The sequence below is a fragment of the Mizuhopecten yessoensis genome, unplaced genomic scaffold (assembly GCF_002113885.1).
Source record: "Mizuhopecten yessoensis strain PY_sf001 unplaced genomic scaffold, ASM211388v2 scaffold10359, whole genome shotgun sequence".
Lineage (NCBI taxonomy): Eukaryota > Metazoa > Mollusca > Bivalvia > Pectinida > Pectinidae > Mizuhopecten > Mizuhopecten yessoensis.
Genome location: NW_018408507.1, coordinates 826,778 through 837,153, shown reverse-complemented (window position 1 = coordinate 837,153; position 10,376 = coordinate 826,778). Strand labels below are relative to the sequence as shown.

Sequence of the window (10,376 nt, the reverse complement as noted above, 5' to 3'; positions counted from 1 at the left end):
GGGGGGGTGATTAATGGAATCAATTGTCTGGAGATCATCTACATTTTTTTGACGGATTTCTTTGAAACATAGTAGGCTAAATAAACATGATATGTTGTTGTGTTTCATTGAAAAGAATTCTGATTCAACAATTTTTGCAAAGGTTATTGCTCTTTGTTTATTTCAATATTTGATTTTTGTCAGGCAATCTCCTACATTTTTCAACGGATCTCTTTGAAACTTGGTATACTTTATAATCATGATATGAAGTTGTGTCTCCTTTAAAAGAATTTTGATTCGACAGTTTTTGCAAAAGTTCTCGCCCTTTGTTCATTTCAGTATTTGGTATTTTTTTGTCTGGAGATTTTCTCCTTCATTTTTTATAGCATGTCAAGTAACCACTCTTTGAATAATGCTGATCTTATTTCAATGTAAGAAAGTATATAACACTATATGGCATTCGACGGGCGTATATTGTTCCGCCCCGCGGTACTCTTGTTTTTTCTTACCGGTGGTATGACCATAGCCACAAGTCGTCAAAGCTGTTACCATGACATTTAGCCCTTACCAAAGAAAATGCTAAACAAAAGCGATTCCTTTTTATAACTTGAAGGTTTTACCAAAATGTTTCTACATTTTCAGGCTCCAAAGTATCAACGTTTTTTGAAAGCTGTGGTATAGCTGACTTGGTGGCTACATGTCACGGTGGCAGGAATCGTATGCTGGGAGAGAGTGTTGTCAAGTCCTCAAAGGTAACAGTACCTATAACATGTCATGTTGGCAGGAATCGTATGCTGGGAGAGAGTGTTGTCAAGTCCTCAAAGGTAACAGTACCTATAACATGTCATAATGGCAGGAATCGTATGCTGAGGGAGAGTGTTTTCATGTCCTGGAAGGTAACAGTACCTATAACATGTCATAATGGCAGGAATCATATGCTGAGGGAGAGTGTTGTCATGTCCTCAAAGGTAACAGTACCTATAACATGTCATAATGGCAGGAATCGTATGCTGGGGGAGAGTGTTGTCAAGTCCTCAAAGGTAACAGTACCTATAACATGTCATGTTGGCAGGAATCGTATGCTGGGAGAGAGTGTTGTCAAGTCCTCAAAGGTAACAGTACCTATAACATGTCATAATGGCAGGAATCGTATGCTGGGAGAGAGTGTTGTCATGTCCTCAAAGGTAACAGTACCTATAACATGTCATAATGGCAGGAATCGTATGCTGGGAGAGAGTGTTGTCATGTCCTCAAAGGTAACAGTACCTATAACATGTCATAATGGCAGGAATCGTATGCTGGGAGAGAGTGTTGTCATGTCCTCAAAGGTAACAGTACCTATAACATGTCATAATGGCAGGAATCGTATGCTGGGAGAGAGTGTTGTCATGTCCTCAAAGGTAACAGTACCTATAACATGTCATAATGGCAGGAATCGTATGCTGGGAGAGAGTGTTGTCATGTCCTCAAAGGTAACAGTACCTATAACATGTCATAATGGCAGGAATCGTATGCTGGGAGAGAGTGTTGTCATGTCCTCAAAGGTAACAGTACCTATAACATGTCATAATGGCAGGAATCGTATGCTGGGAGAGAGTGTTGTCATGTCCTCAAAGGTAACAGTACCTATAACATGTCATAATGGCAGGAATCGTATGCTGGGAGAGAGTGTTGTCATGTCCTCAAAGGTAACAGTACCTATAACATGTCATAATGGCAGGAATCGTATGCTGGGAGAGAGTGTTGTCATGTCCTCAAAGGTAACAGTACCTATAACATGTCATAATGGCAGGAATCGTATGCTGGGAGAGAGTGTTGTCATGTCCTCAAAGGTAACAGTACCTATAACATGTCATAATGGCAGGAATCGTATGCTGGGAGAGAGTGTTGTCATGTCCTCAAAGGTAACAGTACCTATAACATGTCATAATGGCAGGAATCGTATGCTGGGAGAGAGTGTTGTCATGTCCTCAAAGGTAACAGTACCTATAACATGTCATAATGGCAGGAATCGTATGCTGGGAGAGAGTGTTGTCATGTCCTCAAAGGTAACAGTACCTATAACATGTCATAATGGCAGGAATCGTATGCTGGGAGAGAGTGTTGTCATGTCCTCAAAGGTAACAGTACCTATAACATGTCATAATGGCAGGAATCGTATGCTGGGAGAGAGTGTTGTCATGTCCTCAAAGGTAACAGTACCTATAACATGTCATAATGGCAGGAATCGTATGCTGGGAGAGAGTGTTGTCATGTCCTCAAAGGTAACAGTACCTATAACATGTCATAATGGCAGGAATCGTATGCTGGGAGAGAGTGTTGTCATGTCCTCAAAGGTAACAGTACCTATAACATGTCATAATGGCAGGAATCGTATGCTGGGAGAGAGTGTTGTCATGTCCTCAAAGGTAACAGTACCTATAACATGTCATAATGGCAGGAATCGTATGCTGGGAGAGAGTGTTGTCATGTCCTCAAAGGTAACAGTACCTATAACATGTCATAATGGCAGGAATCGTATGCTGGGAGAGAGTGTTGTCATGTCCTCAAAGGTAACAGTACCTATAACATGTCATAATGGCAGGAATCGTATGCTGGGAGAGAGTGTTGTCATGTCCTCAAAGGTAACAGTACCTATAACATGTCATAATGGCAGGAATCGTATGCTGGGAGAGAGTGTTGTCATGTCCTCAAAGGTAACAGTACCTATAACATGTCATAATGGCAGGAATCGTATGCTGGGAGAGAGTGTTGTCATGTCCTCAAAGGTAACAGTACCTATAACATGTCATAATGGCAGGAATCGTATGCTGGGAGAGAGTGTTGTCATGTCCTCAAAGGTAACAGTACCTATAACATGTCATAATGGCAGGAATCGTATGCTGGGAGAGAGTGTTGTCATGTCCTCAAAGGTAACAGTACCTATAACATGTCATAATGGCAGGAATCGTATGCTGGGAGAGAGTGTTGTCATGTCCTCAAAGGTAACAGTACCTATAACATGTCATAATGGCAGGAATCGTATGCTGGGAGAGAGTGTTGTCATGTCCTCAAAGGTAACAGTACCTATAACATGTCATAATGGCAGGAATCGTATGCTGGGAGAGAGTGTTGTCATGTCCTCAAAGGTAACAGTACCTATAACATGTCATAATGGCAGGAATCGTATGCTGGGAGAGAGTGTTGTCATGTCCTCAAAGGTAACAGTACCTATAACATGTCATAATGGCAGGAATCGTATGCTGGGAGAGAGTGTTGTCATGTCCTCAAAGGTAACAGTACCTATAACATGTCACAATGGCAGGAATCGTATGCTGGGAGAGAGTGTTGTCATGTCCTCAAAGGTAACAGTACCTATAACATGTCATGTTGGCAGGAATCGTATGCTGGGGGAGAGTGTTGTCAAGTCCTCAAAGGTAACAGTACCTATAACATGTCACAGTGGCAGGAATCGTATGCTGGGAGAGAGTGTTGTCATGTCCTCAAAGGTAACAGTACCTATAACCTGTCATAATGGCAGGAATCGTATGCTGGGAGAGAGTGTTGTCATGTCCTTTAAAACAGTCTACAATAAGTCTTATTAGATTTTTGTTTACATGGTTATTTCCTTGTTACATTTCAACATTACAAAATATTGATAATATAATTAAGGTGACCTTAAGTGTGTGTGTATTATAGACTGTTAAGATGACCTTAAATGTGTGTGTAGTATACACTGTTAAGATGACCTTAAGTGTGTGTGTATTATAGACTGTTAGGATGACCTGAAGTGTGTGTGTACTAAAGACTGTTAAGATGACCTTAAGTGTGTGTGTATTATAGACTGTTAAGATGACCTTAAGTGTGTGTGTATTAAGATGACCTTAAGTGTGTGTGTATTTCAGACTGTTAAGATGACCTTAAGTGTGTGTAGTATAGACTGTTAAGATGACCTTAAGTGTGTCTGTGTATTATAGACTGTTAAGATGACCTTAAGTGTGTGTGAGGTATAGACTGTTAAGATGACCTTAAGTGTCTGTGTATTATAGACTGTTAAGGGGACCTTAAGTGTGTGTGTATTATAGACTGTTAAGATGACCTTAAGTGTGTGTGTAGTATAGACTGTTAAGATGACCTGATATATATTATAATTAGTAATTTTTGACTGTTTCTTGACTTTTGTCCAATTTCGGCTGTAGGGGTGAAACAGTCAAAACTGTTTTCCAGGTCAGAGTGAACTGTTACCCGGCGCAAATTAGATGCGCAGAAATCCCCCCTTGAGGGCTCCGTTCAAGCGTTTCGGTGACCGCAACTTAGTGTTGAAGCAATGGCATTGCATGCATCATTGATACTAATATTTATTTGGTAATAAAACAATTGTTTCATGGCTATTTGGGGAAAGCGGCCTCGGGCAAACAGTTCCCCAGGGCTTCCCCCTTCCTTGGGATGATAGTTTTGACTGTTCCTCAATTCAAATAGCCATGAAACAATTGTATACTGTTATGATGACCTTAAGTGTGTGTGTATTATAGACTGTTAAGATGACCTTAAGTGTGTGTGTATTATAGACTGTTAAGGAACTAGAGAAGGAACTGCTGCACGGACAGAGTTTCCAAGGACCCCTGGTGGCTCGGGAAATCTACCACATCCTGGAGACCAAACACATGCTTGAGCAGTAAGTATAATGCAGGACAGCTTTAACAGACCAAACGAATAAATGACAGGTTTCGCTGTATACTATTTATAGNACATGTCTGTAAGTAACAGATACAACATATACACACCAAACACACACTGGTCCAGCTATATAGTAAGTTGTGAGATAAGGTGTGGAGATTTCCGTAGTGAAGATCTATAATTTGGGGCTCTTGTTGTTAGTTTGATCACTTTATAAAGATACTTTGATGTAACTAATATATGATTTATTTTCTCAACAGGTTCCCAATGTTTATGGCCATACACAAGATCTGCGAGAGAGAGATGGATCCCAGTCAATTTGTATCGTGTCTTCGTAACCACCCGGAGCATATGTAGTTTTAGATTAAACTGTCTTTTAGTTTGTGATAATGGTGCATAATATTGAACCTACCGGTATAGAGTTTTGTTTAATCAAATCTAAAAATGAAATATAACCATAGCTCTTCTTTTGAAACATTTTAAAACAACATGCTTGGTTCTGAAAGTAAAGCCAGTATAAGTTATTATTCCTACTTTTCCCTTAGGTACATATATTTGATAGTAAACTGGATGTGTTCAACTGTGAAAAGTTAAACACATTGAAATTGATGATTTTGTCCCGATGCTATAATAAATTTCCTTCCATAACTCACAGCTAGTATAATGTATCCACACTGTCCTCATATTGTTATTATTGCAGCTACATGTACATTGTTTTATAATATATATATATTCTATTGTTACTTTTATGGGAGTGTTATTTATAAGGACACTCTATACTCCTCAAGTACACTCGGAGTGTGATAATACATGCATCTACGCTTGTCAACAAATTAATTAATTAATTTACCACTTATTGAAAGCCTCCTGTTTGATCAGCCTTACCTCCAGTCACTATAAACTAAAACAAAAGTTATTCACATGAATATCCCTTGATTTCAGTTTCAGGTGCTTTTTATTCAGTGAAAGGAGATGAGCAGGAGATATTCTGTATGATATAAATGTAGATAATGTTGATGGCATAATTATATATATGATACAATGAATCAGTAGTTAGATAGGACAGCTCAGGTGATCATCAATGTCCATGGGAAGTTTGTTAGATCACCTGGCCCGAGTGAGGTATTGTCAACTGTTGCTTTAATTTATGTAAGATCACCTGACACTAAGGGCCAGGCAAACTTTTTTTTACTATCAAGGTTGTTTGAATGAATGACCTTTGCTCACTATCAAGGTCACAGGGGTCAAATTTTTTAAACCTTTAAAGGACATCTAATAATGGAGAGACCTGCAAACATTTAGGCTTCTTGATACGCCTGATATATTTATGCTTGGATGAAGGACTATCAATGACCTTTAGCCACTAGGAAGATTTGCCCTTTTTGGCCCAGCCCTCTGCCTCAGAGAGGCACACCTTTGTTTGAGGCAGCAATGAGTTTCTTTGGCCCAAAGATGTCCCAGAGAAAATTTGGATAAGATCACTTCATTCCTAGAGAATTAAATGATTTTAAAGATTATTTGCACTACTTTTTATTTGGAAGATATTCTTTATTGTTATGAAATCAATTCTGTCACATTCACTGAAGTCCTTCACTTGTAGACAAAGGTTACATTCACACATATCCTAAATTGTCTCAAGACTGAAGCTGTAAAGATGAAACAAACACATTTCTGTCAGATCTATTTCAAGCACACATACCGTACACATTAGACTTAGGACTGGGTGTCATACTGACTGGTGAGCAAGCCCACATACACATTATACTTAGGACTGGGTGTCATACTGTGTAGTGAGCAAGCACACATACACATTAGACTTAGGACTGAGTGCCATACTGACTGGTGAGCAAGCACACATACACATTAGACTTAGGACTGGGTGCCATACTGACTGGTGAGCGAGCACACATACATTAGACTTAGGACTGAGTGCCATACTGACTGGTGAGCTTTACTGGTAAGAGGGGTCGATCTATTGTTTGGCAGTCAGTAATTGGTCCCCCCACTGGTTCCCCGGAGGAACTATATGTTTGCACTCCGTCTGGCCTTCCGTCTGAGAAGTTTGTGCGGGACATATCTTCTATACTATTTCACCTGGAGTAACTAGATTAGGTGTACAAGAACTTCTTGGGATGGCAGAGTGCAAGAACTAGGTCACTGTGACCTATGACTTGACCTTTGACTTTTACTTTTGAAAATGTTTGTCCGGGCCATATCTTCTATACTATTTTACCTGGAGTAACCAGATTTGGTGTACAAGGACATCTTGGAATGGCAGAGTGCAAAAATAAGGTCACTATAACCTCACTGTGACCTATGCTTCTTGACATAAGTGTGGGTCGGGACTATGGATTGCTCTGTTTTCATACAATCTATTTTCATCCTTTCTCTTTATTATGTTAATTAAGTCAAATGTTCAGTGCTTTGTTAAAAACACCAAAAGAAACAAATATGTAACTGCATATTATAAGAGATATCTTGGAATTATTTCTGAATTGTTTTAATTGTTTTGAATTTTGGTTAGTCTGTGATTTTTACTCTTTGCTTTATTTACATTGTACAAAGGAATATGAAGATAGATGTTTGAACCTTGCTTAATGTCGCTGTCAAATCATGAGACAAACATAATATGATATATAAGATGTTATGGCAGATATTTTTACATATTCTTTATTTGTTTTACTAAACCACGGTTTCCAAAGTTTATATACAATCATTTATAAATTCTATTTATATACGATAAGTTGGCAGATTTGTTGTTTATATGCTATTATATTATATTGTTATGTTACAAAGGTAGTAACTACCCGGTAGCTGGTATTACTAGTTAAAGTGACCTGCTATGTAGTTACATATAGATTATATTTAATCATGTTGAGAGTAAGGTTTGAACAAATAAATGTTTTTATGGTATATTGTTGATCTTATAGAAGAGTCCCAGCGGTAGAACCATGCCACTGTTGCAGTCCTTATTGACCCTATGGAAAGTTCACATGAATGTGATTACTGTTTGTTTATGTTACATTGATTTTGTATTAAATTGCTGTAAACTGAATAGTTTACTTCCTTATTCTTAATTTTGTTTTAGGGAATCAGTGACCTGTAATGTTGTTGTGAAAGCTCACACTCATTTGGATTACGTATCGGGAAATAAATCCTACACAGGCATGTTAGTGTACCTATCCTAGACAGAGGATAGTAGCTATGTGCCCTCACTCAGCATGTATCCTAGACAGAGGACAGTAGCTATGTGTCCTCACTCAGCATGTATCCTAGACAGAGGACAGTAGCTATGTGCCTGCACTCAGCATGTATCCTTAACAGTGGACATTAGCTATGTGCCCGCAGTCAGCACTTATCCTTAACAGAGGACAGTAGCTATGTGCCCGCAGTCAGCACTTATCCTAGACAGAGGACGGTATATATGTGCCCACACTCAGCACTTATGCTAGACAGAGGACAGTAGCTATGTGCCCGCACTCAGCAAGTATCCTAGACACAGAACAGTAGCTATGTACCCGCACTCAGCACTTATCCTAGACAGAGAACAGTAGCTATGTACCCGCACTCAGCAAGTATGATAGACAGAGGACGGTAGCTATGTACCCTCACTCAGTAAGTGTCCTAGACAGAGAACAGTAGCTATGTGCCCGCACTCAGCAAGTATCCTAGACAGAGAACAGTATCTATGTACCCGCACTCAGCAAGTATGCTAGACAGAGGACAGTAGCTATGTACCCGCACTTAGCAAGTATGCTAGACAGAGAACAGTAGCTATGTACCCTCACTCAGTAAGTGTCCTAGACAGAGAACAGTAGCTATGTGCCCGCACTCAGCACTTATCCTAGACAGAGGACAGTATCTATGTGCCCTCACTCAGCACTTATCCTAGACAGAGGACGTTATCTATGTGCCCGCAGTCAGCACTTATCCTAGACAGAGGACAGTATCTATGTGCCCTCACTCAGCACTTATCCTAGACAGAGGACGGTATATATGTGCCCACACTCAGCACTTATGCTAGACAGAGGACAGTAGCTATGTGCCCGCACTCAGCAAGTATGCTAGACAGAGGACAGTAGCTATGTGCCCGCACTCAGCACTTATCCTAGAAAGAGGACAGTAGCTATGTGCCCTCACTCAGCAAGTATCCTGGGCAGAGGACAGTAGCTATGTGCCCGCACTCAGCATGTATCCTAGACAGGACAGTAGCTTGTGTCCACACTCAGCACTTATTCTAGACAGAGAACAGTAGCTATGTGCCCGCACTCAGCATGTATCCTAGAGGACAGTAGCTATGTGCCCGCACTCAGCACTTATCCTAGACAGAGGACAGTAGCTATGTGCCCTCACTCAGCACTTATCCTAGACAGAGGACAGTAGCTATGTGCCCGCACTCAGCACTTATCCTAGACAGAGGGTAGTATCTATGTGCCCACACTCAGCACTTATCCTAGACAGAGGACAGTAGCTATGTGCCCACACTCAGCACTTATCTGTTTAGTATGTGGTTTCACATTGTAAAATCAGTTGAGTTCAATTAAAGATGTTGACATTGATGATGGTTCCCCTGAATCCTTTATCTATTACTTCACACTTAAGCTGCTAGATTAACATATTTTAAGTTCAACACCAATTAAACTACATCTACATTAAGTATTACAGAACATGGAACATGAGAATGTGTAGAAAACACAACTAGAGGAAACTCAGTCTAGTCCACCCATATCAACGTCTTAAAGTGAAAGGTGTATCAAACAACGTTTGCCTCTGAGTTTGATGTAGTACTGGAGCACATCGACATTGAACGCATATATACTTTCATTCAATTTGGTTTTGTCATATTTGCTTATGTAGACCACTGAAAATTAAAAACACAGGGCATTATAGTTTAATAAAAATAAAATAAAAAATAAATAAATATACAACATTTGATAAAGCGCCCTATCTAGCTAACATAAACCACTCTAAAGTGCTTTACAGTACATAGATATACAATTTTATACAGTCAATACAATTAGCGTATGTATATTAAGCAATACGATATTGGGGAATTTGCAGGAGCTGCCTTATCAGGCGCTAACTGCTAGACCTATGCCACCTGGCTAATATCTCCTTATGTGTGTGTGCTGGAGATGTAATGTGTTCTGTTTGTAGTGGGACCGTGCTTCCAACGGTATCATTTATAGTGCCATCTCACTTGAATGCTACAGCACAGCTCCGTAACATCCACCCCTGACCATTTTATACTCCAACTGGGTTGTTGGAGTTGTGTGGGCAGGAGAAAAACCCTTTCTCTAAATATTCCATGCGTACGGCGACTTCGGGGACACCCAGGCCGCCTGCTTGGAAGGCCGGAGTGTTAACCACTCGACCAATCCGCCCATAATACCTCAATGTCTAGTGTCAATCGAACTGTCACGGACAAAATTGAATAACATATGACAGTTTAAAATATTATTTCATTGAAATATTGCTTTAGATATCGGCTGAAATCGGCATACGAAAATAAAAAATGGCCCCTTTAAAGTTTCCCACTTCATTGGTGATTTTCCCCGATTTAACTTGAAATCACTATCATGCAAGTGAATTTGTATTAAATGAGGGAATTTATAAAATTTTGGCCTCTCTAACGTGTATTGAAATACATGGAAAGTGTAACATTCTAAGACAACATTTGCCTACTCCGTTCAACAAAGATTAAAATCAGTTTGTACAACATCTTGACAAATAATTAAACA

The 10,376-nt window shown here is 39.7% G+C and overlaps 1 protein-coding gene across 2 annotated transcripts in view; it reads left to right on the top strand.

Annotated features, from left to right (window-relative positions):
- LOC110460317 (glycerol-3-phosphate dehydrogenase [NAD(+)], cytoplasmic-like) overlaps window positions 1-7,690 on the top strand; it is a 25,513-nt gene extending 17,823 nt beyond the window's left edge. Inside the window, exons 7-9 of one of the 2 annotated variants that reach the window (XM_021513156.1) lie at window positions 622-731; window positions 4,527-4,633; window positions 4,896-7,690. In XM_021513156.1, the coding sequence (XP_021368831.1) occupies window positions 622-731; window positions 4,527-4,633; window positions 4,896-4,992 (314 nt within the window). In that variant the 3' untranslated portion in view covers window positions 4,993-7,690. Of the gene's footprint in view, window positions 1-621; window positions 732-1,097; window positions 3,396-4,526; window positions 4,634-4,895 lie in introns of those variants that run through there. The other variant, XM_021513155.1, reaches the window with a different exon arrangement.
- The last annotated feature ends 2,686 nt before the right edge of the window (window positions 7,691-10,376 follow it).